Source organism: Herpailurus yagouaroundi, unplaced genomic scaffold, assembly GCF_014898765.1.
Source record: "Herpailurus yagouaroundi ecotype Mexico unplaced genomic scaffold, PumYag 142, whole genome shotgun sequence".
Taxonomy (NCBI): domain Eukaryota; kingdom Metazoa; phylum Chordata; class Mammalia; order Carnivora; family Felidae; genus Herpailurus; species Herpailurus yagouaroundi.
Genome location: NW_024412397.1, coordinates 49,138,645 through 49,165,789, shown reverse-complemented (window position 1 = coordinate 49,165,789; position 27,145 = coordinate 49,138,645). Strand labels below are relative to the sequence as shown.

Sequence of the window (27,145 nt, the reverse complement as noted above, 5' to 3'; positions counted from 1 at the left end):
ATAAAGTTGTGATTTAGAAAAATATCTTCTTAGCTTTTCCATTAGGACACTGTGTGGTGTAGGACAGGAACTCATGCCGAAATTTAGCCAGCATTTTACGCTCTCATGTATTCTCTTCTCCCTAGAGTAGTCTTGGTTCTTTCAGGAATTACAGCTGCCCCCCCCCCCCCACACACACACCCGGCCGTTGGAAATCTGGAAGCCAGTTTCTCCTTAATGTCTCTTGCATTTGACCCTTCTTTTCCATTCCCTCTGCCAATTCCAAGTTTTACTGCCTGTTGTAAGAGTACTAACGTTATTGCCACTGTGCCTTTGCATGACCCCAAATGTCCCATCTCACTTGTATACTGCAGTCCAAGTTCAAATATCACCTTCTCTGTGGGGCCTCTTTGACCCCTGGGATTCTTCTGTCCCCTGCTGACGCAGGCCTCCACCCTAAGATGTTACAGAAGGAACTATCCAGGGATCAGCTGTGTGACCAGAGGCACGTCACCATGCTTAACTTTTTTGAGCCTATTTCTTCATCCAACAGACAGGATAAATAGCAGGGGTGTGGTGAGAATTTTATAAACTAGTATGTAGAAATGACCATTTCAGGGCTTGCACATAAAAGGGAACCCACCTTTGTTCCCTTTGCTCTGCTTCCCAGTTTTTTCAGCAAGTTGTCAACTCTTTGAGGCCTCTGCTCTTACCTTACTCCGAGTACCTAGCAGAGAGCAGGACATAGAGCAGGAGCCCAATGCTTGCTGAATGGATAAACATATAAATGGAAGAATGAATAGAAAACCCTCTCCGTTCCTTCACACTCTTTGTTCAACCCCATATGCACATCTGCCAAATTAATCCTCCATCAATTTGGCTTTCAACATACAATGTTACTTCTTGTTTAAAAATCCTCTATGGTTCTCTACTACCTATGGGTTAAAATTCCTTATTTCATGTATTTATTTATTTATTTAAAGATTTTATTTTTTATTTTTATTACTTTTTGAGGGGGAGGGGAGAGGAAGAGAAAGAATCTCAAGCAGGCTCCACACCCAGCACGGAGTCCAACGAGGGGCTCAATCTCATGACCCTGGGATCACCACTGAGCCAAAATCAAGAGTCAGATGCTCAACCAACTGAGCCACCCAGATGCCCCTAAGATTTTATTCATAAGTAACCTCTACACCCAACATGGGGTTCAAATTCACAACCCCAAAGTCAAGAGTCACATGCTCTACCCACCGAACCAGCCAGGCGCCTTCAGATTTCTTATTTCAGATGTGGGGGTTCTCATGACCTGGCCTTGTATACTGGTTTCAACCTCATATCCCATTATTCACCGCCACAGCTCTTTTTTTTTTTTTTTTTAATTTTTTTTTCCCAACGTTTATTTATTTTTGGGACAGAGAGAGACAGAGCATGAACGGGGGAGGGGCAGAGAGAGAGGGAGACACAGAATCGGAAACAGGCTCCAGGCTCCGAGCCATCAGCCCAGAGCCCGACGCGGGGCTCAAACTCACGGACCGCGAGATCGTGACCTGGCTGAAGTCGGACGCTTAACCGACTGCGCCACCCAGGCGCCCCAACCACAGCTCTTTTAAAGTAGCTGTTCTGGCAGGTCCACTCATTGCCAGCCGCTTCCAAAAAGCCTTTCCTCTCTGATCCTTCATTCACACTTGGTCCCCTCACCAAAAGACATTTCCTTCTCTCTGACTACCACGTCCTACCCTAGCTTTAGAGAAAGCTAGATGTCACCAAATATCCCTAAAGAAACTGAAAAAAGTCCCCAATAATTCCACCATTTGTTTGGGCACATTTTATTCCAGAACTTAGTTCGATGCATTGAAAAATATTTTTTTTGTTAATTGAGAATAAGCAGTTCCTATAATGACCACATGCTTATTTATACTTAGATAAGCAAAAAGAAGCAAATAAAAATCATCATAATCCTGCTAGCCAGTGATTTAACTTCTGGTCACAATGTAGCCTTTAGACACGTCTTAGTATTTAAAACAACAATCCCAGGGGCGCCTGGGTGGCGCAGTCAGTTAAGCGTCCGACTTCAACCAGGTCACGATCTAGCGGTCCGTGAGTTCGAGCCCCGCGTCAGGCTCTGGGCTGATGGCTCAGAGCCTGGAGCCTGTTTCCGATTCTGTGTCTCCCTCTCTCTCTGCCCCTCCCCCGTTCATGCTCTGTCTCTCTCTGTCCCAAAAATAAATAAACGTTGAAAAAAAAAATTAAAAAAAATAAAATAAAATAAAACAACAATCCCATTCATTGAGGTTCAATTGAGATATTGTGATCTATCTGGTTTCTATTCTGCTTTATTTGGTTAGCATTGTTTCAAAAAACATTTTTCATGTCATTAAGAAAGCTTAGTAAAGATAATTTTTTCAAAAATAGAAGCACAATATCCCATTGTTTGAGTAAACCATAATTTACTTAGTATTTCCAATGTTCACATTGAGGGTTTCTTTTTTCAAGTTTTCTTCACTTAAAATAATGCTGCAATGAATATTTTTGCGCATAAATCTTTGACCTTGTTTCTCAATAGCTTCTTAGGATTATTACAATAACTACATTTCTGGGACGCCTGGCTGGCTCAGTCAGTAGGGCATGCAACTCTTCATCTCAGGGTCTTGAGTTAAAGCCCCATGTTGGGCATGGAGCCTACTTAAAAAAAAATAAAAAATAAGGGCGCCTGGGTAGCTTAGTCAGTTAAGCATCCAACTCTTGATCTCGGCTTAGGTCATGATCTCACAGTTTGTGAGTTCCAGCCCTGCATCAGGCTCTGTGCTGACAGCGTGGATCCTGCTTGGGATTCTCTGTCTCCCTCTCTCCCTGCTTCTCTCTCTCTCAAATAAATAAATAAACATTAAAAAAAAAAAATAAAAAACAACAGCTACATTTCTGGAGTTTACTATGTACCAAGCATTTACTGAATTGTTAGCATATTGAATATTGTAGATATTCCCATTTCACAGATGACAATGTTGAAGCACAAATCAATTACATGCTCTCTATGCTCAAAGCCATGATAGTAGGGCGAAAATTTAACCAAGGCAGTATGACTCCAAAGATCATGCTTTCAATCATGAACTTTTTAAAACTCTTCATACATATTGTTGCCAGACTTTTCAGAAAGGTTGTTCCAATTGATGCGACCAGCAGTATGGGTACCCATCACTCTCAATCATCCCTCTTCCGTGATTGCCAGGTATTTGCATCGTGTGCCATGTGCTGTTGCTTCATGATGTTTGCCCATTTAACAGTCAAGGTTACTGTGCCAGTTCGTCCAGCTGAACTTCCCAGTGGCAGGCAAAGTGATGCCCTGTCCCCCAGAATCTGGCCACATCCATCCCACTCTGATGTGAGAATGGCCTGAACAAATGCAAACACTAAAAAATAATGCTTTTATGCCTGGAGACGTAGAGCCCCATAGGCCCGCCTGTTTGTTCGGAGTGGACAGGAGCCTTCCTCTGGCGGCCCGTGCATGCAGATCATATGTCAGTTGCATGTTCTGCCCCTGTGATTGCATGAGAAGTGCTTTCTTCTTTGTCCATGGGCTGGCTATACATGCATACTGGTATAATAAAAAATTTATTCTTTTCAGATGATAAAGCTAAGCGTTTGCTATGATTTAAGTATAAAGGTAATACTACAGGGGCGCCTGGGTGGCTCAGTCGGTTAAGCGGCCGACTTCGGCTCAGGTCATGATCTCGCTGTCCATGAGTTCGAGCCCCGAGTCAGGCTCTGTGCTGACTGCTCAGAGCCTGGAGCCTGTTTCGGATTTTGTGTCTCCCTCTCTCTCTGACCCTCCCCCGTTCATGCTCGCTCTCTCTCTGTCTCAAAAATAAATAAACGTTAAAAATTAAAAAAAAAAAAAAGTAATACTACAAAGAAAATTCAGTGTGTTTCTTTAAAATGCTAATACTAGGGGCGCCTGGGTGGCGCAGTCGGTTAAGCGTCCGACTTCAGCCAGGTCACGATCTCGCGGTCCGTGAGTTCGAGCCCCGCGTCAGGCTCTGGGCTGATGGCTCAGAGCCTGGAGCTTGTTTCCGATTCTGTGTCTCCCTCTCTCTCTGCCCCTTCCCCATTCATGCTCTGTCTCTCTCTGTCCCAAAAATAAATAAACGTTAAAAAAAAAATTTAAAATGCTAATACTATAAAAACTCCACAGTTGGATGATGGGTGGCATGATGGGCAAGAATACCCTTTTGGAAGACTGAGGACATCTCACGGAAGCATCTGAAATGTATTTTCCTAACACAGTCCGATGCTAGGTTTCTACCATGTCCTCCTCTGCCCACTAGCTCAACAGTGTGCTTCTCTGGGGTTCCTTGTATCATGACAACAGCCAGCACTCAATCACCCACTATGGGCTGGACACTTGGGAAGTGTTTTACACACACTCTGATTCTAATCTGCACAATAACCATGCCAGGCAGATAGGATGTGCTTCAGCCTTGAGATGGAGAAGTTGAGGCTCAGGTGTCACAGAGTTAATGAGAGAGTTGGGATCTGCAAACTCAAGCCTATGCCCTTCCCATGGTGGGCTGGCAGGATAGGCCACTTCACCCTAGACGGTTATCCCTTCTTGCTCACAGTTTGCTGTGCTGTATCCAGTGGAGATTTCTGATGGATCAGAGGAATTTGAAGAGAAAATGCATCTGCATATTGTCTTTGGATATCTACTCTAAACATATAGTGGAGATGAGGAAGAGTTACTGAAACACATCTCCCCAGATTAACGAGGTATTTAAATCCATTCTTGGCTTGAACTATTGTCCTTAACAAATTAGTAACACAGGCTTACCTGACTGTCCTTACAGTCCGTGGACATGGCCCATCACCTATTTTTCTCAACTTCTCATGCAAATTGCAAGAGCCTGGAGGCCCTACATCATCTTAGGCAGGGACTGCAGTAAAATACTCTCCTTCTTTCTTCCACATAGTGCGAGGGGTCTGGAGGTAAAATGGTCTTATGTGGACCTAGGCCTAGGTGTGGACAATGTCAGGGACTGCCAGTACCAAGCACTGAGGGAAGGGCAGGACCTCAGGCAGGACAAGGAGACTTGGAAGTTGGCCCTATGTCAAGAAGTGGCAGGAACACAGTCTCCCCTGGGCATCTCTTGTGTAGGGAGAGGAGGGGGTCTTAGGTGGGTGGTGGTAGGGGCAAAGGTTGAAACAGCCTCAGTTCCAGGAGGTTTGCTGGGGGTTAGTTGAACCCTGTGCATACAGCCCTTTCTTTTAAGTACTTTGATGTATTTTTGGTGACAATATGGGTGTGGCTTTCTCTGCCATTAGTTTGAGGGCTCCAGGACAGGATCGTAGCCTGTTCTCCTTGGCACTCACAGAACCTAACCCAGAACCTAGCAGGGGATTGCCATTTAGGAAATACTGGAAGGAGGACTATGAGCAAGTCACAATTTGTAAGCTGCTATCTATGGCTCTCTGTTACTCACTGACTTCAATTCTTCATTAAATATCCCTGAGCTTCTAGTCAAGTCTCTCTCTCTCCCTCTTTTAAGTATGCTTCACGCCCAGCACAGAGCCCCACGTGGGGCTTGAACACCCTGATATCAAGACCCGAGCTGAGCTCAAGAGTCAGACACCCAACTGACTGAACCACCCAGGTGCCCCTAGTCAAGTCTTATTTAAGTGTTGCATCTGGTCTCAGATGTCTTGGAGAAATTAAGGAAGGAAATTAAAGTATCTATGTCAAATTGTCAAGAGGAAAACAATGATACCCCCATCTCCCTCCCTTTCTCTTTGGCCAACAGAAATGATCAGAAGTCCCCATGGGGAAGGTGAATTTCAGGGAGAAGAGCTGGGGCGCTGAGAACGACCTCTTGGGCATTCTCCATTTCTAGTCTTGGCGATCTAACTTTGATTTGATGGAGGCCAGCAGCAGGTTTCTCACTGGCACCATGCCTGTATTTTAGATCTACTAGTCTGGGTGGGAGTTCTAGCAGTGGGCAGCGGCGGCACTTTTATGGAACATGCAGTAAAATAATCTGATCTGAACTGGAGCCCGCATCTGACGTTTCTCATGGTCCTGCAGGCCTGGCAGGATTAGTGAAAACTGCAAAAACCTAGAGGCTAAAATATCCCGGCCTTTGTTGTGTGTACCTTCTATATTTTGCATTTTTCTAATAATAGCTACCTACTTAAGATACTCTGTTAGTTGCATAATTTATATTATCACTAATCCTCACAGCTCTGCAAGGTAAAATATTACTAAACCTACCTTTACAGATGAAGCAACCAATGCAAAAGGTTTGTAATTTTCCTAAGCTGGAGCCCCCAGAGATCACACGTTTGTAAGAACCTAAGCTGGCATCAGACCCCCTTGTTATTTCCACAGCGTCAGATGGTTTTTGTTACGAGTGATATCCACTGTCATCTCTAAGCTAATTTTCAGACTTCTTGTCTGCAAAATTATTTTAAAAAATATTTTTCTAATGTTTATTTTTTTTTTAATTTTTAACATTTATTCATTTTTTGAGAGACAGAGAGAGAGCACAAGCAGGGGAGGGGCAGAGAGAGGGGGAGACACAGAATCCGAAGCAGGCTCCAGGCTCTGCGCTGTCAGCACAGAGCCCGATGCAGGGCTCGAACCCTTGAAACGCGAGATCATGACCTGAGCCAAAGTCAGACGCTTAATCGACTGAGCCACCCAGGCACCCCAATGTTTATTTACTTTTGTGACCAGGGGAGGAGCAGAGAGGGAGGGAGACACAGACTCTGAAGCAGGCTCCAGGCTCTGAGCTGTCAGCACAGGGCCCCACGTGGGGCTCGAACCTATGAACCGTGAGATCATGACCTGAGCCCAAGTTGGTTGCTTGACCACTTGAGCCACCCAGGTGCCCTCTGTGAAAATTATTTTTTTTTAAGGGTTAGTGGTTACCTGTAGGTTCTTTTTCTTTCCTTCAAAAATTGACTCTTGTGTGTGTCAATCAAAACTGTTGGGTGCATACAAAAAGTTTTTAGAATGGGCACTGTAAAGGGGCAATATTAAAGTAAATGGGGGGGACCCCAAAACAAAAACCTTTAGCAGACCAATAATTACATTTCAAATTCTAGTCCTCTGTGCCCACATTCTGCGAGGAATTTGTATGCAGAACTTCCTCTTCCTAAAGTGTTCCCCTCCTGCCCTCCTTAGCATCCAGGTCAGTTGAAATCCAAGATCTTCCCTGAGGCCACCCCCACAGAGCTCACCTCAAATAAAAAGGTTCTTTTTCATATTTTGATAACATTCACAGTACCAGTCTGATTGCTCATTTGATCGATCATTTAATTGGGGCCTGCCTTGCATTTTTGTTTAAATGTGTTCTGAGCTTTTGCTTTCCCATATTTTTGCTATAGAATGCAAAAGGGCAAAGAGCCACCCCTTCTTTTTTTGCTTTTGTAGCAAGGAGCTTCCATGTACATAGAAGTTGCTCAGTAATATTTAAATAGTGATTAAATAGGTGAAAAATAAGTGAATTTGGAATAATTCAGGGAGTAGGTTGATTGGATTGGTATAAATAACAACTGACATTTAAAAATTTTTTTAATTTAAATTTTACTTTTTTAAAGTTTATTTATTTATTTTGAGAGAGAGAGAGAGAGAGCGCGCATGCACACAAGTAGGGGAGGGGCAGAGAGCGAGGGAGAGAGAGAGAATCCCAAGCAGGCTCCATGCTGTCAGTGCAGAGCCTGACCAGGGCTCCATCTCAAAAACCAAACCTCAAGATCATGACCTCAGCTGAAACCAAGAGTTGGGGGGCTCAATCAACTGAGCCACTCAGGAACCCCAACAACAGACAATTTAAAAGGTACTTTAAGATTCATCAAAATGTTTCATGAGCAGTCTCATTTGTATCTCAAAATAAACTGCTGAGAATATTGGGTTGGCGAGGTTAAGAGACTTGCTCTTGAAACTCAGATCCTCTTCCTCCACATTTTGTACTATTTTCAGTACAGTTGACTTTTAAGTACAAATATAAGATTATAAATCTGGAGATGTACTCCCCCATCATACATCCTCACCAGCAGAGGGCGCAGGACCATGTATGGGTCTTATTCTAAGACCGGTTTGTATACTGGCCCAGTATAAGAGCTGGGGGTCATTGGGCAAATTGTTTAATTTTACTGAGCCTCATCTGTAAATATTGGTAATAACACACCACCACCCCAACTTGCAGAGTGCAAAAGATTAGAAATATTCTGTGGCTGGCACACAGTAGGTGAACAGTAAACCATACCTCTCATGATCCCTACAAGAGGATTGAGCACAGGAACAGTGTGTAGGTTAAATAAAATATTGATTCTTGTTTGATGCTTAAGTAAGTATTTGAAATTAGTTTGCATGTTTGACACTTAAAACAGGCAGAGTTATAGCAAATGGACAAAGAAATGAATATTGATGAAAAAATTGATATTGCTGACACGAGTGTGAGGAAGCAGACTGGGACAAACTTTCTGGATGGGAAACCTTAAAAACATGATACGCCATTTGCCCCCATATCTATTTAGCCTAAGAAAATATTGGACAGTAAGAAGATTTAGAAAAACACAGGATGTCATCACCATACTCTTCCTAAAAGCAACACTGGAAACAACCTAAATGTTCAATGTAGGGTACAGTTTCTTTTTATTATTGTTAGTTTTTGAACATCTTACTTATTTAAGCAATCTCTACATTCAACATGGGGCTGGCTTGAACTCACAACCCCAAGATCAATAGATGCTCTTCTGACTGAGCCAGCCAGGTGCCCCTAGGGTACAGATTTAATAACTATAATCTCTCCATCAAATTAAACACTATTAATCATTAAAATGATTCTATAGAAGAATATTCTAAATGAAAAGATGATCTTAACACAGCAAGCAAAAATCACAAGACACAAACTGTGTGCTTTCACTTGGTTAAAAATACAGGATAGAAATAAAAAGTTCAAGTTATTTTTTGTAGCAGATGAAACCATTAGTGGTGTTTTTTTATTAAAACTTCTCTTCACTGGAGCACCTGGGTGATTCAGTTGGTTAAGCCCCTGACTCTTAATTTCAGCTCATGCCCAGAGTGGGGCTCTGTGCCAACAGCTTGGAGCCTGCTTGGGAGCCTCTCTCTCTCTCTCTCTCTCTCTCTCTCTCTCTCTCTCTCTGCCCCTCCCACACATGTGCTGTCTCTCTCTCAAAATAAATAAATAAACTTAAAAAAAAAAAAACCAAGCTTCTTTACTTACCTTATTCTCTAAATGTTGTGCAATTAACATTTATCACGTTTGTAATAAAAAATAGTTCATGGGGTGTCTTTCATTTAACGCTACCTACCAGCACAACCAGGCCAGTGGTCATGCAAATTAAGTTAATGGTAATAAAGCCTCTTAGAAGTTTCAAGGTAGTTAGTTAAACAAAATAATTAAACTAATGAAATTTCACAGAGCTGGTCACCAAGCTTTGACTTAGCTGCTGTAAGGCTGCTATAAATGGATCTCACTCTCCACTGTTTCAAAAGGCCTAAAAATGGCATAAAATAAAATATGAGCAATTTTTCATGCGAAGGGCCACATGCCTGTTTGTCCTAAGCAAATGTAACCTGAAACTCACCCATATCTCATATACTCCAGGTTGGCTGCCCATCTCTGGACAGGCTGTATTTGCTCTCCATTACTCAATTTACTTTCCTGAACTTGAAGTGGAGTGGAATTTCAATGTAGAGTTACCCATTAGTTCCAGGGCTAAATTTAAACCTTTAATTAAATTAATCCCTTGATCTTAAATGCATTGCTTCTCCCTCAGAAAAGTGATAGAGGTGTCTTAGACATCACAGAGCTTAATAAAGTGTGACAATTGTTCCTTACCGCATAGGGAAACCGGTACACGTTTGTAGAGAGCTCCTGGTGCCCTCTGGCCTCCCACCCCCCTCAGCCAGCACAGGCATTTGTTGGGGCTGGGGCCAAGGTACAGCATTCTGTGTCTCCTCCCAGGTCCAGACTTGCTGTCCAGTCATTGAATCCTTGGGCAGGAACCCATCTTAAAAGAAGACATGGTAGATGCCAAACGAATGTTTATGAACTAAATGACAGAAAGTAACTGTGCATAGTGTTCCAGTTTATATGGGATAAAAAGAGATCATAATCCACAACATTTGCAGGGTGACTAGAGGAAAAGGGCGTGAGGCCTTTTTAGCTTATCTTGGTCTTCATAGAGTAAAAATTGATGTTGGCTTTTGCTAAGAAAGAGATGAAAAGTGACAGCACCATCAAGTGGGGATGTAGAAATTAGCCCGTACAGAAGATGTTCACCTGTGCCTGGGCTCTGTATGCACCCAGGGGTGCGCAATTATCTCAGGGGCCTGCGAATGAATGAGACATAACCTCAGTCGTTAAGCGACAGCTTTAAGTTGGGACTGGCCACGTAAGGGGTTGTGAACCTACTCGTATAACTATTAATAAGGACCTACTTCTCAGGGCCCAACGGCAGCGCGGGGTCCAGTTAACAAGCTCGTGAGCCAGATCTCAGCTTCCCTCCGAGTAACTGTCCTGCGGACCCATAACTCTCCTGGGACCACATCCTCAAGCCGGGACTCCAGGGTTCTGCTTGCACCCCCGCCCGCGATTCCCGATTCCTTGTGCTGGCGCGGCGGCAAACGTGCTCGCCTCCCTTAACTGGCGCCCGCGCACCCCGGGAGCCAAGAACTCCCCGCAGGAAGCTCGGAGTACCTGGACCCGCCGCAGATAACCCCCGCCCCGTCACCCGCTCGGCTTTCTCTTCCTCCTCCTCCTCTGGCCCCTCGCCTCCCGCCGCCTGCCTCCGCGGCCGCCGCCTGCGGCTTTGTTTTCCTCCCAGGTTTCATTCCCCACACGTGATACTGTGTTATTGCAAAGAGCGCTTCGGAGCGCGAGCGCAGGGCGCGCGCACCTATAAATACGGACACCGGGTCTGGGAAGCCGAAGACCGTAAGGGTGGGGAGGGCCTGGGATTTGGCGATCAGCGACCAGCCAGCCAGCAAGGAAGCAAGCGACCGAGCGAGCGAGCTACACAGCCGCGCGCGTGGGCCCGGGCGGCGGCGTCCCCGGCCGCAGCACCAAGGGGTGAGCATGGCCCGCCCGCGGGGGGGCCGGGCCGCCGCGCACGCCGCCTGCGCCCCGCGCCCTGCCCAGCCCGGGTCACCGGCGCTCGCGCTCGCTGCTTAGCACTCGGGCGCCGCTCGCTTCTCCGGGCATCGCGGAAATACCGCCGCAGACGGACACAATGGCGGCGATTGCCGCCACCACGGCCGCCACCGCCGGCACGGCCGCCTGCAGCAGCAACAGCAGCAGCACCGGCACCGACGCCGCGGGCACCAGCAGATTGCAGCAGCCGCCGCAGCAGCCCCAGCCCGTGGCCGCCCCGCCGGCCCAACCACCGCCGCCCGAGCCTCCCAGGAAGCCGCGCATGGACCCGCGGCGCCGCCAGGCTGCCCTCTCCTTCCTCACCAACATCTCGCTAGACGGACGGCCGCCGCTGCAAGACGAGGAGTGGGGCGGCGGCGAGGAGAGTGGCGCGGCCAAGCCCGGCGCCGGCAGCGCCTGCGGCGCGAGGACTCGGCTCAGCCTGCTCGCCGCCGCCGAGCGGGGCGGCTGCAACGCGCTCGCTGCAGCGGGCACGGCGGCGGCGGTAGCAGCTGGATGGGGCCCCTGCCTCCCGCAGCCTTCGCCGCTGCCGCCGCTGGCCCCCGGCGGCCACGCTCCGGGGTCCGGTCCCGGGGCGGCACGGGGCTTCGTGAGCTCTCTGGGCGCCGGCCGGGCGTCGGGGGAGCAGCTACAGCCGCCCCGGTCTGCGCCTTTCGCCTCCTGTGCTTCGCCGCAGCTGCCCGACGGGCCCGGGGACGGCGGGCAGGAGGAGTTGGAGGAGGACGATGCCTTTTCCAGCGTGCAGGTGCCGACGGCCGCCTTCTTGGCCTCCGGGACCCCCGGGAGTGGGAGCGGCAGTCGAGGTCGCCTCAACTCGTTCACTCAGGGAATCCTGCCCATCGCCTTCTCCAGGCAGACCTCGCAGAACTACTGCCCTCTGGAGCAGCCGGGCCAGGGGGCCAGCACCAGCGCCTTGGAACAGCTGCAGAGGTCCCGGTGAGTATCCAGGATACGACGCGCGCCTCGCCCCCGCGTCCCTCCCAGCCGGCTCTTGGCCGGGGAACACGGATCGCTCCCACCTTCTCGCGCCCTGCCGGAACCCTGAGCTTCTGGCCCAAATTCCAAACCACGAGGGCCCGTAAAGAGAGAGGGGCCCCAGGGACTTGTGTTCACAGGTGTGTGCATGAGCCCGGCACTCAAAGAGCAGAAGCATCACGCTCACGCTGTGAGTCCGGAGTTGGGAGTTGCGGGAGTCCATTAAAAAGCCGCACCCAAACCTCCCATTGTAAGGAGATCACCAACTTTCAGAAACCGGGTTCAGACCCAGAGGCGCTCTCTCCCCACGCCAGGCAAGACTTGGCAGGGCGCAAAGGTTCAGCTGGTGGCTGAGTGGCGCGTGTAAGCCTGAACTTCTTGCAGACTCGCCGGTGAATCCCTCATGAGAAAAGTTCCTGCTTGTGCTCATAGTAGTCCGGTGTCCCGGGAAATCTTGGGGTTTTCCTTTTGCTTTCCCAAGAAATGGAAAATTCTTGCATTTCCTTGCAACGGGCCTTGGAGGTTGGACACAGAGAGGAAATAGGGCTTGATGATTTTTTTTTTTTTCCATTCCAAGATGAATTTGCTAGAGTTAGTTAGAAGCTTGTTATATTTGCCAGCTTATGTCATCTGCTGGTTTTAGGCATCTTAGCAAAAATATGAAATGTTGGACATTTGCTTATTGTGAAGGAAATAGCTGGAGTTTGTCACCATATGTTCAAAGGACAGGTGGGAGTTAGGTCTGTGTCAGCAGTAAGGCCGGAGTTTGGAAAAGAATCTGAGTGGGGAGCAGTGGAGAAATGCAGGCCTCTTTCCTTCCTGGGAGGGAGTATTCTCCCTTGTTAGTTTAATAAGGCCTCCTGTGAAGTCAGTTATAGCTTGGGCTCTACCTTGGGTCAGTTATTTTAACCTCCTGGGGCCTCAGTTTTTCCTTTCCTAAATGGAAACATTTTGCAGGCCTCAAGATGAGAAGGGAGAACCTTTTCTGTTAGTCTCTCTCCTGTACTGCTCTTGGGAAAGCTCAGGCTTTTGCTGGCCTAAGTTAAGAAGGTGGCCTACTGGAAAACTTAACTTCCTCCCCCAACAGGCAAATGGGGAAAAACAAGCCAGTCTCATCCAGAAATTTGCCTGAGTCTCCTTCTTCCCAAATGGGTGAAATCATGACCCTGTCTGGTGTGTAGCCTCACGTTGTGAGTGCACAGGGGCTGCGGGGAGGGGTGTGGAACAGAGAAGCAGCCTTGTGATTGCATGGGTGAATTAGCGATGCTGGGCACAGGTGACAGTCTGGCTCTGGCATTTCTTGTCAGAGCATGCATCTCTCCATTAGCGGGCCAGTGCACAGGAGGGGAATCCCTTCCTTTCTGGGTGAGTGGTGCGTACTCAGCAGTTTCTGGGCAGCTTGGTGTTACCGCTTGACATCACACTCTGGCTCATAATGACTCTATAGTTTGAGCGTAAGCCCAGCCAGGCCTGAGGGTCATGACAGGAATTGTAATAAACATACATGTTATTCTAAGCCAGTATGCAAGGCTGGCCTGTGTCTCATGTTAGACAGATGTGTTCCTGTGCTAAAAGCAGCTGGAGATCAGATTACCTCACACTTTGTCTCCAAGAATCTCATTTCAGGGGATATGGAGGATCTTCTGTGTTAGCATTTCTTTTTTGTTTAAGATTTTAAGTACTCTGTACACCCAACATGGGGCTCGGACTTAGAACCCCAAGATTGAGAGTCGCACGCTCCACCAGCTGAGCCAGCCAGGCGCCCCTGTGTTAGTATTTCTGATCCAAAGAATAGCCAGAATTTAATTTCCAGTCCCAAAAATATGAACCCCTTGGTTGTTTTATTGATCCCCCTACTCCCCAGCACATGCTTTAAGTAAGATGAGTCAGTCAGTATAAGATGCTTCCTGATAGTCCCATTCATCTTCCTACTTAGGAATTATCCATATCTGGCAACCTGATAGAGGCATTTTTTTTTTTTTATTACAGCTGTCAACAGTAACAGCCTGAAATGTCATGTACAGAGAGGAGGTAAATGGGTGAAACAGGGATTTAAGAAAGGCCTTAAAAAGCCTAGCTTGGCTATAGCTGTTGCAGCAGTCATGAACTTCAAATATTCTAGGATGCTTTGTTTCTTACACCATCCTGCTTTTGAGAATTTTGTCAGAAGCATGCTGTTTTTATGACCACTAAAGAGTACTTTCACCTGCCTAGACAGTGTGATGTAGAGTACAAACTCATTTGAATTGGGCCCAAGACCAACTTAGAAGAATGCTATTGGCTTTCCCTGCTGTGCCTCCCTTTAAGAAACTATGCTAGCCAGGGTAGTTCTAGATCCTACTTCATGGATGTTCTCTTGGGTTATCCTTTTCAAATCAAATTATACTTGCCTTGGATGTGTCTCTTACTATTTAAGGAATTCCATAGAGCCTTGCTACTCAAAAGTTGGGCTCTGGGACCTGCAGATTTACCAGAGCTCTTAGAAATGCAAACTCTCAGGGGGGCCTAGGTGGGCTCAGTCGGTTGAGCCTCATGATTTCACAGCTCAGGTCATGATCTCACGGTTCCTGAGTTCAAGCCCCGCGTTGGGCTCGCTGCTGTCATCACAGAGCCCCGCTTCGTATCTTCTGTCCGTCCCCTGCCACCCCCCCCCCTTCTGCACTCTCTCAAAAATAAATCTTTAAAAAAGAAATGCAAACTCTCAGGTCCCACTCCAGATTACAGGATCCCCAGATGATTCATATACATGTGAAAGTTTGGAAAGCATCGCCGTAGTTAATCTGAAATCATCTGCCTTTTATAAACAACTTGAGATATATTGGGTTTGTTATGAATATATAAAAATCAGAATTTCTCAGTCTGAAATCGTGAAATGCTTTCTTTTTTGTTATTTCTGTCTGGACACTTGTATAATCAATCACAGTAATTGCTTGGACTTCCAAACTTTGAAATACAACTCGGGGAAAATTCCTCAGCCCAGGCCTAGGCACCATTGCTGGTTGCCTAGGTTGAAGCTTCACAGCCACCCCATGTGTAGATTGACAGACCTAGTTTAGTCCAGATACGAGCCCGGATCTTTGACATCCAAGCCTGGCGTCTTTTCCTCTGCCACTCAACTGTATCATTATGCTTTGCATGTGGTAGGCCCAAGAAGAATTTTGGAGCTATTGAGTGCAAATGTTTGGGATACAGCAGGCTAGTCATACTGATGTGATTCTGTACTCTTTAGTCTCCCCTCCCTGCCATTTGACCTTTGAGCCCCCAGCTTCAGCTCACATCTCCATTAGAGCACCTAGGAAACCCAGTCCTGTAGGCCTGGGTATCTTCCCAGCCTGGTGGGCAGGGCTCCTCCCCTGGGAAGCCAACACACTGGGGGTTGCTCTCTGGCTAGGTGTCAGAGGTGGGAAGCCAAAAAGATGCCTTCTAGCTTGACACCCTGTCGTGCGCTCTGCTTAGGCAGTGCCAGCCGCACAGGGAAAGTGTTAGTAGGTGGAAAGGAGTGTAAATTTATAAGGTGTGTTTTAAGGCTTACTTCCACTTTAAAATTTTCATCTCTGGCAGCAGCTGGCGGCAGTTCTGGGTTACTCCACTTCCTTGAGCTTCTGAATGGCAGACAGCCGCCCAGAAGCAAAGTCAAGCCCAGGTGAACCAGTGTGTGCCATCAGGCCTGATTGAGGACCCTGCAAGTTGACCAGGGAATTAATTTTAAAAAGCATGAGGGTTTTGCTTCTTAGAGCACCTGCGTTACATTATGCCTTATGGATGGAGAGTTAGTTCGTACATGGAAAGAGGGCGTATGGTGCAAAAGAATTCCCAAGTCTTGGGTTCAAATCATGATGCCACTGCATGACCCTGGGCAAGTTAATCAGCCTTTCTGGTTCTGTTTCCTCTAGAGAGCCTTGGCCTGTGTCTTGGGCTTTGTCAAGTGTGAATTGGCCTTATATAATTGAGGGCTGACTCTGCGTGGGCATGCCCCAAATGCTTTATATCCGGGCTTCTCAAATGTAAATGTCTTTAGAATTCCCTAGGACCTTGGAAAAAGCAAAGATTTTGATCCTGCAGGTCTGGGAGGGCCTCAATTCCGCACAGCTGTGTGGGATGCTAATGGGGTAGCCTTTTAAGAAGGAAGGCTTGGCTGGGTACTAGGATTGTTCCAATTGTAAGATTGAGGAAGCGAGGTCTCAGAGATGTTAAGTAACAGTGCTCAAGGTCACTCAGCTTGTTGGGGCAGAGCTCGCACTGCTTTGGAACTTCTAAGTACTCCTCCCTCTGTATTGCCCCTATTGGGGTGAATGTCCGGGTTCTGTATCTGTGGCCCCTGTCTTCACTGAAAAGAAAGATGTGGGCTAACTAGGTGATCAACCACCAGAGTAAGAGAAAGGAGATGGACGTTTTCCCCCAGGCTTTGTCGCTTCCTTGCTTTGTGATTTCAGGCAAGTTCCCACTCCATTTTCCTGTTGTAAGCCACCTGACCTGACTGGATTTTAGAAACCTGTGAAGGACTTTGATCTCCTCCAGCAGTAGGCAAACCCAGGTTACTGTTAAGCCATCTTTCTGGCACCATGAATGACAGAGGCCAAAGCTGCAGTCCCAGGCCGGCCAGGCCCTGGTCAGGACGCTTCCCCAAGACGCGGGGAGGCCATGCCCTGCCTCAGACTGAGGTCAGTGGCCCGAGGCGCACCTGCTGCCCTCCCCTTTGCACTCACAAAGCCTGTAATGTGGGTGAACGCAGAAGGGGAAATAAATCGGAAGCCTGCTCCCCCCTGGCGTGTGCCCAGAAAGGGCAGCTAGTTCAAGTGTGACCTTTTGCCCTTTGGAAAGGGGGTGGGGAAGCCTCAGCATGGCTCTGTACCATGTCCCCACACCTGTCCTGGGGAGCCTCGCCTGCATGGACTTTTTCCCATGGGAAGGAGAGCTGTTAAGGTGGGGAGAGGGGTGTAGGGCAGGTGGCCTTTAAAGCACACTGGGAGGGAAAGATAGGTGAGGCCAGGTGAGGTGACATGTTGTGGATCAGGAATGCCAATCGGCACTTGGCAAACCTGGATGCTGGGCCAGCCCCTGCCATGCCCGGTGACCCTGGACAAGGCACTTTACACCCTTGGCCTCAGTTTCCTTATGGATTTAAAGGGCTGGGTTAGGTGAGCTGCCGTTCTTCCTGGTCTAGGGCTCTGGGCGGCTCAGTCCTGGGCCTGCTGCCGAGGCTGGGGCGTGTTTAGCTTGGGATGTGTAGATAACCTAACCTTAGCATCGGATGTGGAAGTGGCATTGAGTTGGTTTCACGTGGCTCTGGTTGGCAGAACACGTAGTGAGGAACGATGGAATGAATGGGTTTCCCCTGGTGTAAGGGAGAACTTTACGAAACACCTTCAGCTGTGTTCCCTCTGGCAGTGAAGGTGTCATAACTGGAATGGCCATTTTAGGAAGCCATCCAAGCTGGAAACCACTCCCTCATGAGTTGGTCAGTCCCCAACCAACACCACCCCATTGAGGAAGCGAACTGGAGTTACCACCTCCCTTGCTCACGGGCCTACGGGTTTACAAAGCACTTTGTGGACATCGATTCCAGGCCCCTGACACCATGGAGGGGCAGGAATCCAAGGTCACAGAGTGGGCAAAGGGTGACCTTAGGTGCTTTGTTATCTGTCAGGTATGTAGTAGAGGGAATACTGCCTTGTGTCATTCATTCAACAAACAGTGAACATGATGACTATCGATTATAAGCTGTTGGTGTGCTAGTCATGAGAGATACAGACAAAAAAGGTGGTCCCTGTCTGTCGGGAGACCTGAATCACAGAAACAGGCCAATTTTTCCACTGATGAGGGCTTGGTTAGAGGTGCACTTGTTTGAGCCCCTACCAAGGCAGGAGCATTAAATGCCCTCCCCTGTGGGACCTGGCTCAGGGCCCTGACACAGTATTTTTATTTACCAAACATGTCCCAGGCACTACATGAGGATTAAGTAAGTTCATATTTATAACTGCTGCCCTGAGATGACAGCACTACCGGATCACACTCATTCTTTTTTTTTTTTTAAGTTTATTTATTTATTTATTTTGAGAGAGACAGTGTGAGTGGGGGAGGGGCAGAGAAAGAGGGAGAATCTCAAGCAGGCTCCACACTGTCAGCACAGAGCCCATACTGGGCCCGAACTCACAAAACCGTGAGATTGTGACCTGAGCCGAAATCAAGAGTTGGATGCTTAACCGACAGAGCCACCCAGGTGCCCCTGCGTCACCCCCGTTCTGAAGCAGAGGTTGAATTACTTGCCCACGGTCCCGGAGCCCCTACACGGGGGCCGGGTTCAAACGCAGCAGTCTGGCTCCCGAGTCCATGCCCTCACCCGCTCGCTCCACTCTGTGCTGCGGTTTGAGTCAGCCTTGTAAATGCTTGTTCAGTTGGCTCCAGCTGAACTGGGCAGAAGGTGGCCTAAGTGACCCAAGGGCATTTGCTAACCCTGTGGTTTCCTTATTTAGGTTTCTGCCTTTCTGTCATTCAGGGAGGACCTCTGTGGGTGAGGGCCCAGAGGACAGTCCAAGGTGGACAAGGATTCCTGGGACTCCAGTAATCCAGCTTTGCCCAGTGCCTGCCCTGCTTCCAGAACTCTCTTCAGCCACATCTAGATCCTTCTCACTTCTCTTGCTGCTTTTTATGCATCTCCTGCTTTACGAAGTGCCTTCTGTAGTTTACAAAATAGGAGCGGCACAGGAGCGTGAGCCTGGCACTCCTAGAGTTGTTTGTGGCCCTGGCCCTGCCCCTTACCTTGTCATGAGGCTCTCATCCATGAAATGGGAGTAATCCTACCTCCTTTCTGGGTATGTTTCCTTTGTTTGGACCCTCTGAATCTTCTCCCTCCGTACCCTTTCCCCTAACTCAGGGGTCGGTTGACTGTGGCCCACGGGCTGTTTATAAATAACGTTTTCTGGGAAACAGCCACACCCGTTCATTTCTGTATTGTCTTTGGCTGCCCTTGTGCTCCGCGAACAGAATTGAGTAGTTGTGGCGGAGACCACATGGTCCACAAAGCCTAAACTATTTATTCTCTGAGTCCTCACAGAAGTGTGCAACCCCCCGCCCCAGCCGCACTCTGTACCGCTGAGGTGTGCACTGGCCCCCTGTCCCTCCCTGCCTGCCCTCACAGTCTCTGCCTTTGGAGCCTCCTGGCTCCTGTTTGGACCTACTCCTTCTCCCCCTGGCTGATAGAGGGAACTTTCTGAAACCCACATCTGACCTTGTCAGTTTTGAATTCTGTATATTTCACTTGTGGCCACCTCTGACAACCACCGCACCTCCCCCCCGCCCTGAATGCCACCCCCACCCCACGCTACCCTCCATTTCCATGCTGTGCTGGCTTTCCATGGGGCCCGCAGGGTCAGGTACTCACATGCTTCTCCATGGGAAGGGTCCCGGCTCTACTCCCATCGGATGCCCCTTTCCTTTCTGACCCGTCACCCTGCAGAGCCCTCATGTTTGGCACTGAGCACACTCTCCTGGAAGCATAGACTTTCTCCCTTCCCTGTGGGTTTCTGCATACCTGCCAGGCCCCTTCTTCGTTGCTGGCCCCTTAAGGGCTTGCTGGTGATGACCTAGGGCTGGCTCTCAGCAAAATGGAGCAGCTGCCTCTATAGAGCAACCACAGAACCAAACAAAACCCACATTCCGAACCTGTTAGTAGGGAAATTTGGCAAAACCTCTTAAAACGTTGTCCTCAAAGTCCCCCTGATAATCCTGGTAACCCCCTCCAACATTTTAGGTCTTGTATTTTCATGCACTGGTCACAGTCTCCCTACCACCTCCTTCCTCAATCTTACAATAAGGAACCTCCCCACTTGAGTGTTTCTGTCCCCATCGTGGGGGTGAGACAGGTGATCTAAGTTGTAGCCCCATCCCACCCACTGCATCCATGTCTGCCTCTTCCCTTCCCCGGGGAGGGGAGGAACACTTATGGAGTTCTGAGTGCCTCTCAACGACCTGTGTGCTTTACATGCATTGTTTTGTTTCATTTATTCATCAATCCTGAGGAACAGGGATTCTATCCATTTTAGAGCTATGGAGGCTGAGGGTTGGAGGGGTTAAGGAAACTTGCCTAAGGCCTAACTGGGATCTAGAGCTGGGATTTGAACTCCGGTTTCTCTGGATTCTAAGCTGGTTTCTGCTAGACCTGGTGTGTGATAGTTGGCTCCTACGGACGTGGCAGAAACAACCAACTGGGGAATCTGAGGTGGTTGATAGTCTGAAATCAGTCCTAATAGGAGTATTTACACTGTGGGAATCAGTCAGCTTTATGATTCAGGGAATCAAGGTTTCTTTTTTTTCCCTTTCTTCCAGAGAGCTGGTTTATCCGCACATGTACCAAGGCCACACTACATATCTTCTGGTTCCATTCTCCCTTTGGGAGTGCTGTACAAAATGTCACCATCAGGGGAAAGAGTGTTGAAAACCAGAGGTTTTTTATAAGAATCAGTTACTTGACATAATTTTGTGAATTTCCCCAAGGGTCACCACCACTTACTTTTCATCTCAAAAAAAAAAAAAAAAAAGTTTCAGCCTACGTGCAATTTAAAAAGCAAGCTTTTCACAGACAACCATGGGGCTCAAACGCACTGTTTAATATTATGTGTGGGAATCACAAAAGTGTTAGCTATTATTCTCTTTTACAAACTATGTGATATTATATTTTTATTTTTGTTTGATTATATGTTCTTGGAGGCTTTTAAAAACCAGTCGGAGTTTCCTTGTGTTTTTTTCCCCCTTTTTTGTTTGTGTTAGCATTTTGGATAATTGCACGCTAGTTTATGTTTAACAGGGTTATCATTAACGTAGTTTGGAGTTTATTGCTGCACGCTTAGTTACAAAGACAAAAGCTTGTAAAGCGGAACATGCAAGTGCTAGAAGTTTAGGACTTGGAATATTGTGATAAAATGTGTATGCCTGAAAGAAAGGGCCGGTCTTGTGCTTGATTTAAAAGCCAGGGTGTACTTATGCCTAAGTTCAATTCCATGGTAGATAACAAACCATTCAAGAAGAAAATACTAAAATCCTGAGAATACCAAAGATTTATATATGCATAGCACATTGATTTTTTTTTTTTTAATTTTAAAGCATTTTACTCATTAACCCAATGATTTATGAGAACAAAATGTCTACTTTGTCTTAGGAAGAGAAGAATGTCAGTAGCTGGAGGACAAGTAAAGTCTATAGTTCTGCTTAAGGACAAACATTGGCGTGTTAGGGGACAAATGGTTGATCTGATGTTGAAAGGTAGTTCTCAGTAAGTATTACGTTTAATGCATTGAATCAAGTTTGCTTTTGGAGGGGGAATAGTGAAGAAGGAAGATAAGATTACAGATGTCCAAAGTAATGCGTGGGTACTTGAGGGACTCGATTTCTCCATCACAAGACAAAACATCTGATGATGGAAGCTCTACATGCTTGTTTGGGGCTTTACAGTGTGCAGAATATTTTCATATAATTTCATGAAGTCATTTCAAAAAGGCAGTGTGGTAGCCATTTTATAGATTAGCAAATCAAGACCATGAAGAACATGAACTGTGTATATGGCAGAGCAGGAATTTTATATTCAGTGTGTTAAAGTACGAAAAAATTCTGTGCCACGGTTTTGGCTAGCCAGCGCCTCTCAGCAGGCTTGGATGCTGATTTTCACGTGATAACCTCTGGGGCGGGCCAAAGAAGCCTGGTTGTGGAAAATTTCCCCAGTAACAACATCTTGCTCCAAATAAGTTTGTTGCCTGTTCCTGCTTCTCACCGCTCACTGCTTGGCTTACTTCTCAGCAAATTGGGTGAACAGATTCAAGACTGGAAAGACCAGCTTTGGAGTTAGACAGCTCTCTCATTTATTTATTTATTTTTTTTTTAATTTTTTTTTTTTCAACGTTTATTTATTTTTGGGACAGAGAGAGACAGAGCATGAACGGGGGAGGGGCAGAGAGAGAGGGAGACACAGAATCGGAAACAGGCTCCAGGCTCCGAGCCATCAGCCCAGAGCCCGACGCGGGGCTCGAACCCACGGACCGCGAGATCGTGACCTGGCTGAAGTCAGACGCTTAACCGACTGCGCCACCCAGGCGCCCCAGACAGCTCTCTCATTTAATCCCTCTGAACCTCAGTGTCCTCCTCTGTAGAAGGGGGATAAGAATTCCTGCCTTTTTGGAGTACTGCAAGCACTGAAATGAGAATGTGCTGTGAAGCACCTTGCAGAGTTTTGACCCTTGGTGGTTTGATCAGTAAAATAGTAGCTGTCAATTCCACTCACAATTGCCTAGTGCCTTATGTGGTCTGTTGAGAAGCAGTTGAGACACCTGACAAGGTCTGCTAAGATCATCCGGAGTGGAGGTGTTTGCTTTGGTGGAGCTTATGCTATGGTACACTGAACAGATAATTTGCTGCAGTCTTAACTTCGTAAATAGTAGTAAAGTAAAACCAGAGCAGTGAAGGAAAATAATACCCCTTCCATTAGGCACTGCATTTCGCCTCTGTTTACACTGGAGTCTCGACAATTTCCGTTGCCAAAATAAAGGTCTCAGGGACGGAGAATCAAGGAGGGCTGAATTCACATGTTCAGCATTGTCCGCTTGGAACAGCAAAGTGGTGAGGTTAAGGGCAACAGCTGGTCTGGCCCACACGCAGGCATGTGGAAGATGCTGCCCCAGGGCACACGTGGAGGACTGCTACCTCCACAGACAATTCTAGAAGGTGTGCCTTTGCTCTCTTCCCTTGAAGGTGCTATAGCCTTCACGATCTCTCATTTTTAGAGAGTTCATTTACTTTTTTACACATGCAGAATTTTAGGAAGAGTATTAGGGGGTTCATGGAGGCTTAGAAATTTCTCCCTGTGGGGAGGGAATCTCCGTGATGAAGCTGGTTTAGGGGTCCCAGAGGAAGATGGGGGTCTGAATGCGGAAGCAGTGCCAGGGCCTCTGACCATCACAGACATGGGACCCTAGCTTGTCATCGTAGTGACATGGATTCAGGGCAAGGCCCCGGTCTCAGCTTTACCTATGATCTCTGAAGTCCCTTGGGTCACCCACCTGTGCAGCTCTTGAGGTGTGGAGTGGGTTGAATAGTGTCCCCTAACATTCATGTCCTCTTGGAGCCTCAGAAGGTGACCTTATTTGGAAATAGAATCTTTGCAGCTGTAATGAGTTAAGATAAGGCCCTCCTGGAGTAGGGTAGGTCCTAAAGGCAGTGACCGGTGTCCTCAAAAGGCTGAGTGAACGCATGAGAGACAGAGAGACCCAGGGAAGATGGAGACCGAGATCTAAGCCAGAGAATTGCCAGCAAGCACCGGAAGCGGGGGAAAAAGCAAGGAAGGGCTATTCCTTAGAGCTTCCAGGGGAACCCAACCTGGGAACACCAGATTTTGGACATCTAGTCTCCCGAACTGTGAGAGATTAAATTTCTGTGTTTTGAAGGTGCCTAGTTTGTGCTAATTTGTTATGGCAGCCCTAGGAAATGGGCATGGTGGGGTCTCAGAGTTAGACTTGGATTTGGCCCTCTGTTCGTATGGACCAGCCTTCTCTCCCTGGCTGTGGGAAAGGACCCAAGTCCCAAAGCACAGCCTGAAGGCATGTCTGTGGGTGGCTGGGGCTCTGTGGGATTTATTTGGCGGTGGGGGGAAACCTCAACCCTGTGGTGAGCAGTTGTGTTTTTGTTCAGTTTTTTGGCCGTAAACCATTTGTTCTCAAATGTGGTCCCTGGACCAGGAGCCCAAGCATCACCTAGGAACTTAGAAATACAGTTTCCCAGGCCACACCTCAGCCATCCTGAATCAGCAGTTCTGGAGGTGGGGCCCAGCAGTCTGTCTCTGAAGGCCGCTGAAGTGCATCTGGGGCCCATGCAAGGTCTGGGAACAACGCCGTAGACAAAGTTCTGTGTGTCTCGAGCTCTGTTGTACCTCCTGGAAGATGTAAACAGTGTCTGGTGTTAGGTGAAGCATTTTTATTTTGCTTCATCGCATTTATTCTGGTGCAAATCAGTGGAAGCTCTCTCCTGATGTGGGGCTCTGCCGAAAGTCCAGATAATTCGGGTTTGAGGCTCCACACAACTGCCATAGGCTCATCCCTCCTTTTCTGTACCTTCCCTTCCATCCATCCATCTGGTGAACTTCTAGACGTGGCTCTGAGGGGTACCTTTCACACTAACTTTCCCTGCCTCTTCTCTCTGGTGATAGGACACATAAAAAAGAGAAGAGATACTAAAGCATTTCCTATTGACCTCTATTTGAAGGTGTTAGCTGTTTGTCCAAGTATTCCAACAGGTTTGTTGAAAGCATTCTGCCCTGTGCCAAGGCCTGGGGATACTGTGGGGCACCAGCGAGCTGGGGGTCCCTGCCATCAGAGATCAGTCTTAGTCTCTAGTGTGGGAGGTGGGCAAAGAAGGAGCAACCATAAAAAACTACATAAAGCAAATTCTGAAGAATGCTGTGGAGGGAATCATTGAGGTCTGTAAGCATCTCTTAAACATAGTGGCCAAGAAAGATTTTTCTAAGATGAGAAAGCAGTTAGCCACTTAAGGTGGGACATGGGTTTCAGGCACTGGGGTCAATGTGTCCTAGGGCCCTGAGATGGAAACATGGTATGTTTAAGGAAGAAAAAGGCCAGGGTAGTTGGACCTTGGTGAATGGGGGGCCAGAGGGAGCTGAGGCCCCACAACTGGGCAGGGCCACAGTCAGCAAAGCCTCATAGAACATGGTGGGGCGTTCCCCCTGTCTTACAACTGCAGTTAGAAGCAGTTGGAGAGTTACATAGGGGAGCCGTGCTCCCTGGCTTACGTTTTAAGGGCCCACTGATGGCTGTGTGGCAAACGGCTCGAAGGAGGACAGGCATGGATGTGGGCAGAAATCTGTGAGCCTCCTGCTTCCAGGTGAGTATCCTGCCAAGAGACATGGTGGCCTGGCCTAGGGTGGAGATGATGAGGGGGTGACGGGCTGCAAATCGAACAGAATTGACAGAAATTGTAGATGACTTGGTGGTCCCCATCGTCACGGGGCTTACATCCAGTTGGAGACAGACTTGGATAATCACCCAGCAAGTGTAAGATGGCTGCTCTGGTGTGTTTTGCAGTGGGGAGCTCCTCGGTTCTGTTGGAGGTGGGCATAAGTGCCATGGTGGGTCCAACCCAGGTGTGGTGGGGAAGGCTGGCTTTCAGGGGTTTCCACTGAACTAAGGTCCGAAGGGTGAGCAGGTGTCGGGCGGGTGGTTAGTGGGGCCGGGAGGACTGGGGCAGTCCACAGGACCAGCCTCAGAGCCCTGGAGGAAGCAGACAAAGGGCCGTGACTAGAGCACAGAGAATGAGGAGAGCAGGTGAACTCAGGGCTGCACCGAGGATGTTGATTGTCATCATAAGATTGGTTGGGAAGCCACCAGAGGATTTCCATCCAGGTGGAATCAGAATGAGACCTCTGTTTGGAAATGATTGTTCCATTGCAGCATGGAAGAGGATGAGATGCGGGGAGCTGTAGGTGGGAGGGAGGAAACCAGGGTCCACCACTGTGGTCCAGGAAGGAAATGGCTTGGATGAGCCTGGTGGTGATGGGAGTGGGGGGAAGTGGGTGGGTTCCACAGGGATTTAGGGCTTGCAATGCTGCGGAATGAATGGTCTTGGAGATGGATTGGCTGTGGAGGGTGGGAGAGACCAGAGACCGGGGCATCCAGGACACCCCCAGGTTTGTAGTGTGTGGACTGACAGGATGGTAGTGCTATCCCTGGTATAGGGAGGGGGGCACGGGCATGATCCAATGCCAAGGGGTTAAAGAAACACTAGCTTGAAGAAAAATTACAGACCTGAAAACCCGCTTCTCACTGTCTCCATCACCCACCCCACCCCACCAAGCTTATGCTTTTACCCTGCATACATTTTCCTCTTTCTCTCAAAGGGAAGAATGATATTTCTGCTTAGACACGATCTCAAGTTAATGCTCATTTCCAAGTTTTTTGGCCTAAAAATTCTAATAATTACCTTTTAAGGTGAATGTTGAGCATCTCAATTAAAAAAAAAACCCAGGGGTGCCTGGGTGGCGCAGTCGGTTAAGCGTCGGACTTTAGCCAGGTCACAATCTCGCGGTCCGTGAGTTCAAGCCCCGCGTCGGGCTCTGGGCTGATGGCTCAGAGCCTGGAGCCTGTTTCCGATTCTGTGTCTCCCTCTCTCTCTGCCCCTCCCCCGTTCATGCTCTGTCTCTCTGTCCCAAAAATAAAAAAAAATAAATAAACGTTAAAAAAAACCCCATAAATCAGTTTTTATTCATTTAATTTCAGTTAAAGACATACAATTTCTTTTTTAAAGGAAACAAAAATCTCCTTGAGATTGTAAGATTTTTCAAACAGTTCCTAATTCCGCTTGCACATAGTTGCAGTTAATTACCAGGTGCTGAAGTCTGGGTGATCTGGAACGTGGAGGGTAAAGATACGATCTCCACGAGAAAAAGATGTGCTTGCGAATCTGCACAATGGTCGGCTGCAGGAACTAGACAAGGACGCAGTGTCGGGGTGATTTCATACTTGTTCAGTGAGTCTCAGTACGGCCGGGATGCCAGCCACAGTCGCATCTTTTTCTGGTTTTATCGGTGATTTCTCATAATCACGGCATGCTTACTGAACACTGGCATTCTGAGCGATGGAGCCATACGGAAACCGCTTCACATCCCAGATATGCCACTTCCTGGGTGCGACCTTAAGCAGATTCCGTAATCCCTGTGGAACTCAGCTCTCCTCTCTAAAGAGGAGGAAATAGCATTTAATAATCAGATACCTCATGCCATGGCTGCCGAGATGAAACCAGATGATTTCTGTAGAGCACTTAGCACAGTGCCTGGCACATAGTGAGTTCTCAGTGAAAATCTGACGTGATTATCACAGCCCATGTACCCTGCTGGTTCTCTGCAGATTTTGTAGGGACTGACGTCACCCTGTAAGTGAGGGAACTGAACTCTAGGGAGTTTACTTTTCCCACCAAGTCACGTAGAGCTGGGCAGAGCAGGGATCCCGTCTAACGCGCAAGACCATACTTCT

At 47.9% G+C, this 27,145-nt stretch overlaps 1 protein-coding gene across 2 annotated transcripts in view; it reads left to right on the top strand.

Moving 5' to 3' along the window:
• Positions 1-10,536: 10,536 nt before the first annotated feature.
• CABLES1 (Cdk5 and Abl enzyme substrate 1) overlaps positions 10,537-27,145 on the top strand; it is a 114,782-nt gene continuing 98,173 nt past the window's right edge. Inside the window, exon 1 of one of the 2 annotated variants that reach the window (XM_040479234.1) lies at positions 10,537-12,083. In XM_040479234.1, the coding sequence (XP_040335168.1) occupies positions 11,227-12,083 (857 nt within the window). In that variant the 5' untranslated portion in view covers positions 10,537-11,226. The remainder of the gene's footprint in view (positions 12,084-27,145) is intronic. The other variant, XM_040479233.1, reaches the window with a different exon arrangement.